At 33.3% G+C, this 16356-nt stretch overlaps 1 protein-coding gene across 1 annotated transcript in view; it reads left to right on the plus strand.

The window, feature by feature from the left end:
- LOC140152073 (myoferlin-like) overlaps positions 1–16356 on the plus strand; it is a 177085-nt gene that overhangs the window by 60449 nt on the left and 100280 nt on the right. The window contains 3 exon segments of the mRNA XM_072174374.1: positions 6888–6956; positions 7410–7453; positions 7933–8009. Coding sequence (XP_072030475.1) covers positions 6888–6956; positions 7410–7453; positions 7933–8009 — 190 coding nt within the window.

Below are 16356 nucleotides of genomic sequence, written 5' to 3' on the forward strand. Positions count from 1 at the left end.
TATCACCGAGAAATCCTGGCTTTAGATGTTAGGGTTGGTTATTTTATGAGTGTTTAGTGACTAGAAATCCCTTTTGTGGGCAACTAGGATTTAGTCATAGTTTATAGAGTCGTCGCCAAGTAGATAACCCATGTGATCTGTGGAGCACATGTATTTTTACTGCAGCCTCTTCCCTTTGCGTGCATTGTAAGGATACGGCTATTTGAGAGAATCAATCAATTATGTGCGACTGTGACAGATTTGTTAATAAACAGGGTAAACTAGGGGATGTGCTTAGTTCCTATGCGACAACACTTAAAGGAGCTAATTCCTGGGGGAAATCTTCACCAACCTGTCTTACAGAGTAAATAGGACTTGCCAATTAGTAGTCGAAAAAGGACATCAAAAAGAACATATTTTTCTTATTTTCTCCCTTACTTTGTTTCTAAAATTGTTATGACGAAAAGACATGTCAAGAAATTCTTGGTTATCATTTATAAATTCATTGCAAACACTTTTCTAGTGGTAGGGCTTTAGGGAAATAATAAAAATATTAGGGGCCTCCCCATTTTTATAATGTGTTGACAAAGCCTTAGCAATTGCGATTGTACACAAATGAATAGTAAATTTGTAATAAATTAACAAATAATAAAGGCCTCCCTCACCAAATTTTGTGAAAATCTGAACAACATACATGTTATTTATTTTACTTGGCCTTACACAAATTTTATACTAGTGCAAACATATATTTGCTAACCTTTGCATAGATACAAATCTTCATGTTATATTTGGGTGGAGCTTGAATTTCATGAGAGTTAATATTGAAAGTCCTTTTCATTATCTTCAAGATTTAATGTCTAATTTTGTGCATTCCGTGACAAGTATGAGATATGGTGGAGCATCCAAGCAACCCATATCTACAACACATCACTCAGTGTTATCCAACAAAAATTCAAACATTTATTTTCAACTTATTTCAATTTTATAAGTGTTTAAATGCACCAATTTAGCATATCCTTTTACGTATATTTTAAGACTTAAATAGGCAGGAAATATTGGTTATGGTAATATGGTAATATAAGCTCTTAGATTAAGTTTGAGTGAGGGTAGAGGATTGTTTAGGTTGAGACTGAGCCACAAGAATTATTTGAGGTAATACAGTATACTGTTAATACAGCTTTCTTAAGCTTTATGTAGATGTTGTGATTATCCTGTATGTTCAGAAGTGTGCAAAATTTGTTTAAAAGAAAATAGAAATAAAATGTAAATACTGTAAACACATGACAAAAGGTTTAAATGACTATACCCTACCTTAAATTGCTGGCAACACACTGAACTGCACATCAGTGGCATGCACAGCAGTCCCTCTACTGCACATCAGTGGCATACAGTGCAGTTGGTAGGCGTTTATATTTTCAGTTTACTTTCTTCATTCTACTACCTGAAGCTCTTTATACAACATTTGTTGGGAGTGTGCTCCCAATTTCAGTCACAACCAAATATGTGAACAAGTGTGTACAAGACTGATGATGACAACCACTCAGGTTGTTGTCATTAATACTGGAGATAAATGTGTAACAATTTTAAATGCCAAGGCTGTCAGAAAAAGTACAGACATCATTTTACGATGTTTGAATCATAATATTTTAAGTGGACATGTTGAATAACAGGATGTTTGTGGAAATATCAAGGGTCAAGCCATCATGGAGGGTAGTGTTTATTTGTAGGTTTCTTTATATGATTCTTAACTTTTCAATTATGGGAAATTGAGGCACAATATGGGTCATTTTGACGAAGGAAACAAGTGTTTGGCAATTTGTTGATATTTTTGAAATTATTGTCCAAGTTTGATATGAATTCACGATACAAGCGTAAACAAAATTGAATACCTGAGGGCAGAAGAAGGGCACAACCCCATTTTACAAAAATGAGATTATCATATTTTAAAAGACATGTACCGTTGCCATTGCAACATGTATCATTTCACATGTATGTTATAATGTATGTTCATGTACCAGTACTAAAGGTCCCCTCAAGATGAAAACAGTCTATCTCTTAAAACTTTTCCAAATATTTTGTTTTTTGTTACTATCTTAAGAGCTCTTGAACATAATTTTTTAGAAGTGGCTCTATACCTCAAAAAATAGACTTTTCTTATATTTTGTGCAATGATGCATGTTAGGGTGTTGACTACTTGTGTGACTAAAAAAAATTCAAAAATCGGCTCGTTGCCATGGAAACGGCCAAAACCCAGATTCTGTCATTTTGGGCCTAATTGGCAGTGAAATTAGTTAAAAACATGTTATTTCAAGTGTTCGCTGCATGTAAGCCATATAATGCTGGTACATTACATTAAGTTCTTGTGAAAGGACATCTATTCATCTGATGATCAGCATATTTAGAGGTCAATAAGTTATTCTTAAGGGTACGTGCAGAGCCAATCTGTCAGGTGTATTTTCACTTTTTCATAAAATGTCATTTTAGCACCTACAATATCATCATGAAAATCAACAACCCGGTGTTGCCAGGATTTTGTCCATTCTAGTGTGGGTAGTACAAGCTAGGTACTTTACATTTTAGTAAAAATCAGCTTGGGCAAATGTTACTTCTACATACAGTGTTGCCAGAAAAACCGGTATTTTTGCAAATTGACATTTTGTCAAATTACGCCTTTTGTCACAATTATGTGCATTTTGACAAATATTTTCCTTCAAGGTGAATCCAAACAACACTTTTTCATCTTTGTAAATATCTAAATACTGAAAATTCAAAATTAGTGTTGCCACTTGATAAAACACCCAATATTAGTATTTTAGTCATAGTATGATTTGTTGTTGATGGTTTGATTGGGAAATGTTTATTTCTAATTTTCATACATCGAATGTACATTGTATATATTGTTATATGAATGTTTAAACACCTGAGCACAAAGTAAGTGTTGCCAGAATTCTTGATAAAACACCCAGAATCATATATATATTTATGTGCCACGATCCAACATCAATTTTTTTTACTATCATCAATATTAATAGTAATATTAATGTAGGCCTATAAACATCATTATCAATAATAATCAAAACTATTAATATCGATATAAATAATAATCAAAAGTATTAACATCAATATGGTTTACTATCATTAATAATATTAATAATAATATCAAATATATTAACATCATTATCAACAATCATCAAAAATATTAACATTAACCCTAGAACTACTGAGCCATATTTTGTAACACGGACTACGAAGGAGGTTGCAACCACCTAATTTTCAATTACCGTTAATTTGGAATCAATGTATAGCTATGGGTCTCCTCTACCCCCAGTGATACCAATAAGTACAAACATTACTCTCGTAATGTCGCTATGACGTTATAATGTGAGGGTGCCCATGCAAATTTGGAAAATTTCAGCTATGTACAAAAGTATTGGCTAAAAATTCTAGAAAAATGCGATTTGACCGACTGTTCTCCTCAAACTAACAAGTAAAAAGTCAATAGCTTATAATAATTTTACATGAGCGAAATGAAAATAATTTATTTTACTGTAGAAACCATTGGTGGCCTTCACCAACACCCCCTCTATTGTCATCTTTGACAACCGGTCCTACCCCCAGGTAAGGTGCTGGTAAACATTTTTACACTAACATGAGCGCAAAGGATAGATCTATGATAAGTTTAGGTCGGGGCGTAAATGCACGCGTTTTTTTATGATGGATAAGAAATCTTGGGGTGGTACTTCGTAGTTTTAGGGTTAATATCAATAATAATCAAAAATATTAACATCAATATCAATAATATTTTTAAATATTAATACCAATATCAATAATACTAATAATCAAAACTATCAATATCAATATCAATAACAATCAAAAATATTAACATCAATATCAATAACAATCACAAATATTTATATCAATATCAATAATAAGCAAAATAGTAATATTAATATCAATAATAAGCAAAATAATCAATAATAATCAAAAATATTAATATCAATATCAACAATAATCAAAACTATCTTAATATTTGAAATTGATATTTGTATTAACATTTTTAATTATTATTGATATTGATATTAATATATATTTTTGATTATTATTGATATTGATATTTATATTTTTGATTATTATTCATATTAATATTTTTGATTATTATTCATATTCATATTAATATTTTTGATTATTATTGATATTGATGTTAATATATTTGATCATTATTGATTTTGATATTAATATTTCTCATTATTATTGATATAGATATTAATATGTTGATTATTATTGATATGGATATTAATATTTTTGATTATTATTGATTTTGATATTAATAGTCTTGATTATTATTTAAATTGATATTTATATTTGTGATTATTTTTGATATTAATATTAATATTTTTGATAATTATTGATACTGATCTAAATATTTTTGATTATTATTGATATTATTGATGTTAATGTTTTTGTTTATTTTTGATATTGATGATAATATTTTTGATTATTATTAATAATGATATTTATATTTTTTTTAAATTATTACTGAAATTGATATCAATATTGTTGATTATTATTGATATTAATATTTATATTTTTTAAATTATTACTGAAATTGATATCAAAATTTTTGATTATTATTGATATTGATATTAATATTTTGATTATTATTGATATTGATATTGATATTTTTTATTATTAGTTCATATTAATAGTTTTGATTATTATTCATATTCATATTAATATTTTTGATTATTATTGATATCGATATTAATATTTTTGATTATTATTAATGTTAATTTATTTGATCATTATTGATTTTGATAATAATATTTCTCATTATTATTAATATCGATATTAATATTTTTGATTATTATTGATATTGATATTAATATTTTTGATTATTATTGATATTGATATTATTATTATTATTCTTTATTATTATTGAAATTGATATTTATATTTTTGATTAATTTTGATATTAATATTTTTGATTATATTGATATTAATATTATATTATTAATATTTTGATAATTATTGATATTGATGTTAATATTTTTGATTATTATTGATATTATTGATGTTAATATTTTTGATATTGATGATAATATTTTTGTTTACGATATTTATATATTTTTTAATTATTGCTGAAATTGATATTAATATTTTTGATTATTATTGATCCAGTCCAGTAAGGCTTGAGTGACCAGTTCAAAATTCAATAGAAAACAAAGAACAAAATTAATACCCATAATTACCCTGACTATAACTTTGCACTACATAATACTAGAACCGTGGGGTTGTCAAAATTTGATTACGCTTTTTAGGACAAGCTATTGATGATAGTAAACCAAATTTTGACGTTGTCAACTTTAGCGTGAAAGGACTGGATCGTGGCATTATGATTTTGGGTGTTTTATCAAGAAATCTGGCAACACTTACTTTGTGCTCAGGTGTTTAAACATTCATATAACAATCTATACTATGTACATTCGATGTATGAAAATTAGAAATAAGCATTTCCCAATCAAACCATCAACAATAAATCATACTATCAGTAAAATACTAATATTGGGTGTTTTATCAAGAACTCTGGCAACACTAATTGTGAATTTTCAGTATTTAGATATTTACAAAGATGAAAAAGTGTTGTTTGGATTCACCTTGAAGGAAAATATTTGTCAAAATGCACATAATTGTGACAAAAAGGCGTAATTTGACAAAATGTCAATTTGCAAAAATACCGGTTTTTCTGGCAACACTGTATTTAGAAGTAACATTTGCCCAAGCTGATTTTTACTAAAATGTAAAGTACCTAGCTTGTACTACCCACACTAGAATGGACAAAATCCTGGCAACACCGGGTTGTTGATTTTCATGATGATATTTTAGGTGCTAAAATGACATTTTATGAAAAAGTGAAAATACACCTGACAGATGGGCTCTGCACGTACCCTTAAGAATAACTTATTGACCTTTAAATATGCTGATCATCAGATGAATAGATGTCCTTTCACCAGAACTTAATGTAATGTACCAGTATTATATGGCTTAGATGCAGCGAACACTTTAAATAACATGTTTTTTAACTAATTTCACTGCCAAATCGGCCCAAAATGACAGAATCTGGGTTTTGGCCGTTTCCATGGCAACGAGCCGATTTTTGAATTTTTTAGTCACACAAGTAGTCAACACCCTAACATGCATCATTGCACAAAATATCAGAAAAATCTATTTTTTGAGGTATAGAGCCACTTCTAAAAAATTATGTTCAAGAGCTCTTAAGAACACTGTTGATGGATTTGGGCCCTTCTTTCACTCAGGTATTCAATTGTTTACACAACTACACTGTTATGTAGGTATTTTATGCACATGGAAAGGTGCTTACCAAAGTTACTATAGTAAAAATTTCATTTGAATGAACACAGCTGTTTAAAGCTGTAAGCTGTCCTACCGCGATCGTATGACGCATATTCCAAATACAACGCAAACGCACGACCATGGATATAATAATGAAAATACTAACCAATCATGGTTGAGTTGGCGTGGTTGGATTCACTTCCGATGCACATCTTCAGCCTATATGTTGTATTCAAGAAATGGGAATTAATAATTAATAATTGATAATAAAGGAGAGATTTATGAGCGCCCATTGCAAGCAAGCAAGCCACTGAGCGCTGTACAGCCTCACAGTACAGGCAACATGATAAAAAGCAAAATAAACAATAAAACAATTACAGAGAACACATAATTCCAGCAATTACTAAAACGCAGAACAGATATAATATATGTATATACAAAAACAACAAAAGCAAGAATTCCATCAACTTCATCTCATCAATGGATTTAGCCACAGCTTTACTCTTTGTGATGTCTTGTTTATAATTGGGTGTTATTTTTGGTTTGTTATACAATAGGTGAAGACCGAAGTGAAGGAATGCAATGACCACCCAGAATGGAATGTAGAACTCAGGGTGCCTATCAGGGTAAGATATTGTATCGCAAGTTATTCACGATATACGTAGACGATCCGTTGCTAAAACATGAATATATGTATTGCAAATTGTCAACTAAGGATAAATCACTTCTTATTACAAGTTTAACCATTCTTACTGTTATAGCCGAGTCAGAAGTAATACTTTTTATCATTTCATTCTATAAAAATTATATTGGTCGAATAAAAAATGAAAACAAAGCTGACAAAAACCATGCTACAAGGTTGTTGAATTAGCTTTTTAAATGTAATATTATATCAAATGTGAATAAGTAAGGAAGGTATTTTGTCAAGAAGCTGATTACACTGGATTGTATATAGCTGGCTAGAAATATGCCAAATTAATCTTAAAATAAACTTAAATATTGATACAAATTCAAGATAATATATATAGGTACATAAGAAGTTCATATTTCATGTTTATCCATTTCTTCCTCAAATACAGTTCCCATCTATGTGTGAAAGGCTAAAACTGCAAATGAGAGATTGGTAAGTGCATAATTCAAGTTGAGATTCTTATATTAAAAGAAAAGAATTTGTTGTATGTCCTGATTTCATTGTGCAAAATATTGAATTTTATAAGAAAACTGTGTATGATAAATTGAGAGAGTGAAATATCTGAACTACAGGTAAAATTAAGTAATTCTTGGCCAAGCTCGACCCTACCTGTTGTGTCCATGTAGCGTACTAAGTGTGTAAGGGGTGCTTTCTTCTGTACCGCGCTATGGGCATGTCTGTTTATCATGGAGCCACTAGCATTCCGAGTGTTCAAGATCAGCCAAGAATCACCTAATTTATCTGTAGTGGGATAAGAACTAGCATACTCAAGATTCCTGGTCCAGTAGAGATCATGTACCACAAGGTACTACAGCAGCTTGCTGGCAAATCTTCATGACAAAATGGTATAGTAGAAAAGTAAGGTACAAAAGGACCCTTTTGTATTGTATTTTATGTTTTAAACCATACAGGGATCGTCTATCCAATGATGACTACATTGGCACAACTTTCATTGACCTGTCTAAAATCTCATCTCCTGGAGAAGATGGTAAGCTTAAATCTCAAATAGTGTATATAGGGTGGCTTATATTAGCTAGTTTTTCCCCTGTCTGTCACTCATTTTTGACAGCAATGGTTATTGACGATTTTAGCAGGCAAGTTGAATCTTTTGCCGCTTGCTAACTCTGATATAGACAGTGATGATTATGATAACTTACAACTTGATCTGAATAGCCAATTCTATATGAAAGCCATGATTTACTGTAAGAAATTTTTAATAATCTATAGGCCTACATAGTGTACTGAATTGAATAGTTTAAGCTACAGATGGCTATTATATGGATGTACAATAAATTAGCTGAACAGCTCATTCTGTGAAGAGACTAAGTGAAGATCAAAAATACTCTCCATTGAAAAATAATGCAGTGACAGACAGTGCTAATTAATTGATCAGCATCAAAAGTGAAGTGTTATATTAACTCCATGGGTAATACTGACTTTATACAGTGCTCTCGATTGGTTAATTACATGGTATAAACATCTGAGTAACCAATCAAAATAGGGCTTTTAAATCTATTAGTAATATTTACAGGTTTATAATCTCCTTCAGCCCTACTGACTTTTCTTACCAAATTTGCTCAATACATGAGATAGCCCTCTTTGTAACCAATCAGAGTAGGCCAATAATTTGACCACAGGGGTTAATTATATAACATCATTGTGCAGGAAAAACCTATGTGTCATTGGCCCCTGAACATGTTTAAAGCAAAACCTTTTATGTAACCTGTTCCAGTTTTGTTTTAGACATGTTCAAGGACCACAAGCACATAGGAGGTTTTTCCTGTTCAACAACGATAAGTGTAACACATTTGTTTTGCTTCAAAAATGTATTGTTTTGTTGTTGCAGTATGTGTAACTGAGTTTATGAGTTATCACTTGAATAAATTTTCTGTCAGGCAAGTATATAAAGACTGACCCTGAACTCCAAGGAATATCATTGCTCTGAAAGAAACCGCCCATAAAATACTAGACCCAAGAGATTAAAGTAGACTTCCCTTGTCTACAGAAAATGATGAATCCCAAAGAAGCAGTCAGTGACTAGATCTCAATGATACTTGTCTGACAGGAAACTCATTACATTGTATGCCATGTATCCTGTGTAAAATGTATCCAAATCTAATAGTTTGATGTGTAAAGATGATTGTTTTACTCCCTTTGTACACACATAGTTAAATGCTTGTTTGCATGAATCTACCACATATCATTTCTAATCACATCAATTCAGATCTCAGCCAAAATTCCTTTTTTTGTAAGTAACCGTTTATTTTACCATGTCTGCAATACCCAAAATTAAGAAGAGCAGAAAAAGGGCTCATATTCAGAGTATGGGAAAAAGCAATTTGGATGAGTATGATCTCAAACATGACAAACAGGGAAACAAGAATGGAAGATGGTGTATATAATTTTGGCTGAGATAGTATTAGTACAGTTTGTCCACTCTGAAGTACAAAGTGACAATGTGCGCGTATACGACGCGTAAACAGTGCGCAGTGTGGTGTCTCTGCTGCAGGTATGCGTGCCTTCAAAGTCGGCACAATGTGTGCGTCCGCGTCGGTACTTTGTACTTCAGAGTAGACTGACTGTAGTAGTAGTGAATGAAAAATAGCTTACTCTAATTCCCAAATTGTTGGCAGAGTAAATCAAGTCACACTAAACCACACAAGTTGCAAAATGGGTTGGGAAGGCACCAGTAGAGAACTTCCAATAACATAGCTAATTGCTTCTTTCAGTAAAACAGTGTTACAGTATATCATTAAGACTTATCGCTTACTTGATTTTAGCTGCTGAAAGTGATGATGATGACGACAGTCCAGGTATGATTGGTGGAAGCAGGGTTGTCATGGATACTGTTTATGTTATGAAGGGCTTTATTTTTTTTATAAAACCTGTTCTGTATTTGGGATGGTGTTTCATTTACTTCAAACATTTAAAAAGTGTTTTATCCTTACAAAGGAATGAAAAATTCTGTAATGACTACTGATAGATGCTGCCTTCATATATCATTCAGATTATTGGTGAATTTAAAGCAGAAGTTCCTCTGCTTGTATAATGTTTGGTAATTATCATAGCTTTTTGTTTCTAACATCTGCAATTAAGTGATAAAACACTTTTTAAGATTGAGACAATGAGTACTACAATATTGAGTTTTGGGAGTTATCTTAAAGGGACCATTGAAAGAAAAACATATTTGGTATCAAAATAAAGCTAATAACATATAGAATCCATTTCTAAAATGATAAACGCAATTTTCCTTTATCTTACCCCCCAAATCAGCAAATAAAGACAAAGCGCCCAATGTCGCGTCGCTCCGCCCAATACATATGTGCAGAGACACGTGGCAACCCCTGTGACGTCAAAGTGGTTATCCTTTCCGCTGCATGGCAACACTGCATAGTCCAGACTTGGTCCTAAACCAACGCATGACCGTGTTTACAGCAATGAACTTTTCTGTGCCTTTTAGGCCTAACAAGTATATTAAAAAGGATATTATAATATAAATTACAAAGCTACAACGACTTCTATGATAGGCCTTTATATAAATTCTAGCTAGGCCTACAAAATTGGCCAACAACGGGGAAACATAAGTAAGTTAGGCCTAGGCCTTCATATTAACAATTAAAGTCAAAGCTGTCAGTGCTAGCTGCTCGGCTTTTGCAAGAGACTCAGAGTATCATTTGTTTTTACTGATGAGGCAACTCTTTACTTATTTCCTCTGAAATATCTGGTGAGGATAGGAAAGAGAAGGCAATGATGTTTCGGGTTAATGACATGCGACTTAATTTCTTCAGGCCTAATTAGCATACCTCCCGGGAGTGCGGCCTAGGTTAACCGCCGGGCTGAAACGCAAGCCGATACTGACTCCGAAGTTTGGAAGCTGAATTGCGAGTGATTAAAGTGTGTTTGTTTGTACGGTCGCTCCGTGTTGAGACACACTTATGGGACGGGACCAGGTTCAAAACAAAAGTCAGGCTCGGGAGAGCGAGTTGGCGCGGTTCTCGCCTTGCATCACACTGAGGTCCCGGGTTCAACTTCAAGCCCCGGCGCGCGGCCAAAAGACTCATGTGAACTTGGTTTATCCCCATCCCGGATCCATGCTCGCAGATTTTCTCCGGGATCTCCAGTTTCCTCCTGCTTCTCAAAAATCGGTGATTAGTTGTTTGGTTATCAAAAACATCCTTCACCCAATGAAATTTGGGGAGCTGAAAAGATAATTGGTGGATGTTACAATCCAAGTGCGGCTAGATTTGCGACAGGTTCGGCAGCATCCAGCCTAGATGATGCGATCTGATTGTGACAGTACCATGGCAGCGAAATTACAGCGTTTTGAACCCTCCGAGATCTGGAAAAAGGCGCTATTATATAAAAGCCGAAATTAATTTTTATTTATTTTTAAAGGTCTATGAAAAACGAGAAACAAATTCGAAGATAAAGAACCACGAGAGGAACATAGGCCACTCCAAACAATCATGAACAATATTAACTGTCAGCCTTTAGTTTTGCGTTTTGGAAATGCTTATAGGCCTAATCCAATCTCAACTCCCACTGAAACTTGAAAGTGCAAAGTGTCCGAAGCGTTTTATCAAAGGTAGGCCTACAGTTACAAAGTTTATGTTGATTGGGTAAATCTTGTAAAATACAGCGCGCCTGGCTGGATATTTCGTTTTTAGAAATATCCAGCCAGGCGCGCGCTGTATTTTACAAGATTTACCCAATCAACATAAACTTTGTAACTGTAGGCCTACCCGGGCCTAACCATCCATGGATTAAAATAAGTGTAGGCCTATAATAGTTCCCATTTGATGTTTGTAGCATATAGGCTTTTTGAAGGCCTATGTATGTATGTAAGCGCTCCTCGTAATTTATTTCAAGAACAACTTGCATGTCATGTTCAGCTACTGCCCCAGTGTCAACGGCTCAAATAATATAGGCACGTGTCTCGTATAACACATGGCATCTAGGGGAATAAATTTGCAAAATAAAAGGGCCTAGGCCTACTTTGGCATGTTTGGGGTATGAAAATAAGCACTTTTGAAAGTTAACTTATGGAAGAAAAGGCTTTTTTTAAAACCAATTGTCATCTCATGAATATTTTAAGGTAGGCCCTACGGAAAAAATACATAGGCCTATAATAATAATACCCATGGGAGGTACTCGTGCCGGAATATCATCTGCAATTTATGTGTTGCGGCAAATCTTGGCGATATTCCCTTCGTCATCGTCATATATCATAGGCCTAGGCCTACTCATAATTAGTTCTATGGTTTTATACATGCCATGTAGGGCCTACATAAAGTCATCAGAATCATATCTTGGTCATGTTGACCGGTGGTTGAATTTAAAGTAAATTTCCTAGTAATTTTAAGTAATTTCCTAGTAAAATAGGAAGCTGCATGCTTGATGATGATGAAAAAAAAAAGACAATTGATCGTCCCCTTGCCCGCTTCCTTTCGCATGGCATTGCCATTGAGGTCTGACATATTTAATGCTATTTTCTTTATTATAAGGGAAACCTTTTTTCAATGTTTCAAAAGTTAATAATATTGTCAATTGTTTAGATTTGCTTCTATCCAATAAGCATTTCAATTTAGAGGCTCTGTTTTAATCATCCTCTCAGAGAACCATCAAATAACAAGAGCCTCGATCCTATCATCCTCCTCTACAAGTTACACAACTAATAATGTCCGGGAATAATACATAGGCCTAAATCCATTTGCATTGTAAGAAAATGATAAATAAAAAGGCCCTCCACTTCCTCTTTTTGATAACATGTGGACAATCAACTGGTATTTTGTTTTTACTTGACCTTTAAATAATTATATAAATGGTTGTATTATCATGATTATTGCATCTGATAGCTGTTGTCAAATTATCTCGGCAAAAATGTCAACGCAACTCTAAAGCGTAACCACAATGGCGTCATCCGAAAGCGCCCAATTTTCTACTTTTGATAAATGACGCGATGTAGCGTCGGAAGGGGGTAAATCGAGCACGTTGTTTTTATTGTATTTTTAATTCTAAAATAGTTAGTTCTTCAATTGTTTTAGATATTGATTCTATATTTTATGGGCTTTATTTTGATACCAAATAATATTTTCTTTCAATGGTCCCTTTAAGGAGTAAGGGATTGGAACAAACATTCCTGTTTTGGGTCTACCCCCCATTGGTATGGTATTTATACATGTCCCTTTTCTCACCATGTGTGGAAAACACTGTTTTGGGTCCACAGTTTCTATGTCTTTCTTGGGGGTAAAGATTTGTTTGTTTTTAGTTGGTGTTTAACTTTCAAAACATTCTGTTTACAGGGTGTTTCTTCAAAGAAATTACTTATCAGGAGCTAAATATCTGTATGATAGATAATGTCTTGTTCTTATTGGTCTATTTTTCTTAGCATCATATTTCAAGAAATTTGCAAAAAAATGCGACCAGTAAAAAATTTTCTTACTATTTTTATTTTGTTGTTATAAAAAAAAAGGACCACTCAACATGTGAAAGTCATTCTAAATATTTCTTTCATATCTACAGCTATATTTGGATTTTTGGTGGTGCTCCCCAAATTGATATGTATTGGGGTGTATCTTTTCTTGTATCCCACATTTTACTGGGCCGGTTTAACTTTGATAGCAATTGTGAAGTTCTGGGCAATGAACTTCATAATTTTATTGCACCCATTCAGTTTCTATTTAGTATAGTATATTTGCGGGTAAAGGTTGGTTTTATATGGCATTTCTCCCTTCTGTTCTGGGTTCCTTTTAATCATTATAAAGTTGTAGGACCATAGGTATTTGCTTTTGTTTGATTTAATTCATAGCAAACATTAAGGTAATAATGTTACAAGTGAAACTTATTTCAACTTTCAAAATGTGTAATTTGCATAAAAGAAAAGGAAATTGTTTTATTTATAATTGACATAATAGTCCAAATTAACTGTGCAAGAAAATGGTACGGTTCAATATAATAATATAGCTTTGAAATTTCATTGCTTTTATTAAGCGTAAAACTTTTCAAATATCAATTTTAAATATATCACAACAGATAAAGTTGAAATATGCTTTCAAACCTTAATAAACAATATTTTGTATTACTAATTACAAATGCACTTTGGTTGCAGCAGCAGCACAATCAGCCAGCCAAAAAGACCTTCAGTTAATTGTATTCGACGATCACACAGGTGTCAGGTCACCAGGCACTATGTCACCTTCAGGGGTCAGGTCACCAGGGGTCATGTCTCCAGGAACTATGTCACCGGGATTCATAACACCACCAAGTGAACCATACAAACCTTTGAAATCACTAGGTTGATTTGATTTTGTTGATTTTGAATTGATTATTATATTCTCTCTCTGCATGGCTGATCTGATGCCTTATAGGATTGGGATATACACCAGGCACAAAAAGAAACTCGTCAGTTATATTCATCCTTGCTGTTCAATAACTTGATAATTTTGGATTATTGTGAAATATACATTTTGTTAATTGGACTTTTCTTTCTCATTTGACACCCTGTTCGTGAACATTGAGCAAGTATTGGCCAAGATATGCACCTCCAAACTCTTAAACCTCAAAATGAAAAGTTGCAATTTTAACCATACAATTGTGCATGCTACACTGTGTGCTTTATTGATTGGCCCGTGGTGCTTGTGTGCAACACAACGATGCGTTCCCATTGAAAATCGTTGAAAATGCAACTTTTGATTTTAGGGTTTGAGGCTTTGGAGGCGCATATCTTGGTCAATTCTTGTTCGTTTTTACGAACAGGGTGTCAAATGAGAAAGCAAAGTCCAATTAACAAAATGTATATTTCAAAATAATCCAAAATTATCAAGTTATTGAACAGCAAGGATGAATATAACTGACGAGTTTCGTTTTGTGCCTGGTGTAGATTAGTCGTCCATTCCTTCTTTTCAAGTCAGTATTAGTTGCTCTTTAGGGGTTTTCAGGTGGACTATCGTTTCATCTTTATCAGGTGCTGCTGGTAACTGCGTAATGATGACATGACAATGGGTTAACTGTTGTGTGCATTACATCAGGACTTTGACAGGATATAAGCTTTCTTTAACTTGCAGGATTTAAGGCATTCTGATAATGTTTCAGGCAATTGATAGCAACTGGGTTACTCAGGTGTTATCTAGAGTTGATGATTGTCAGGCGTTTTGCCTAAAACTCATCCCTAAAATTACACACAAATATTTTCTGTCTACTTTTTAAAGTGTAATACACTCTTTTAAAGAATATAAGTGATGGTGAAAATCAAGGAGTAATGAAACATATGATCACTGATGCACCATTATATTATTCTCTATTTGGACGTATAGTGCTTCCAAGTGATGGATTGCCAGGGAAAAAGCTCACTTACGATGAGGAAGATCAAAAACTTACTGCGCTAAGTACATAAGCATGGAATGCGATTATCAGTCAGCATGTTATCATGAACAGAAATGGAGATAATAATTGGAATGATACATAATACATTATTTGGAAAACTGTTAGCCAACTTTGATGGTGTCTGTATAGTGATTGTCATCATGTCTTGTGTGATTTATTTTCATATGTTGTGTTTGTTCTGATATTTGTTTGTGTGTCAGGGTGAATGTTAGCCACAGTTTGTGGCCCTTACAGACATAGCGAGTGTATAGTGTGAGTCCATCCCTTTGGACTAAACCAAGTACGTCAGTGCAGTGCTATGTTTATGTTTTATTTTGTACATCGGTTATCATTTAATGTGTATGAGTTATGTGTGCTTGATTGTAACCATTTGCAAATTAGTTTGATTGATGGATTCATTGGCCCATATTGGCTGACTATTCAGACTAAATTATTGCACCATTTCCAATACTTTCCTTGATCATTATCAGTTTGGGAGAGTAGGTGGAATAAATGTATGGCTTACTCGGTAAAGTCTCGGTTGAGATGTAGGAGGAAACCAGAGTACCCAGAAAAAACCGTTGGAGAGAAAGCATACACTGGAAATCTCAATGGTGCAAAGCAAGGACTGAACAACTACAACTAACTCAGGCCCCCTCTAAATAGGATTTTCAGGATAATTTGTTACAGTGTTATTTCCAAAAGTTGTGTATGTAAGGTCCATCCAAATTGGTTGCTATGGTGATTAGAAGACAAATTGGTCAAGGTTTGGACTTATGTTGTGTGTTGTTGCAAGTGTTGAACTTGAAGGATTTTGTTGAAGTTGGTATAAGTACAAATGTTCATGTGAATGAAATGTGTAAATCAGAAAGGTGCAGTATATGCTAATTGGCTGATAAAATATGCCCCTGATGACATGACTTTGCATCATGTGGCTCACCTCACAAAATGTTGTGTCTGTGTTATACTTTCTG

This window comes from Amphiura filiformis, chromosome 1 (genome assembly GCF_039555335.1).
Source record: "Amphiura filiformis chromosome 1, Afil_fr2py, whole genome shotgun sequence".
NCBI lineage: Eukaryota > Metazoa > Echinodermata > Ophiuroidea > Amphilepidida > Amphiuridae > Amphiura > Amphiura filiformis.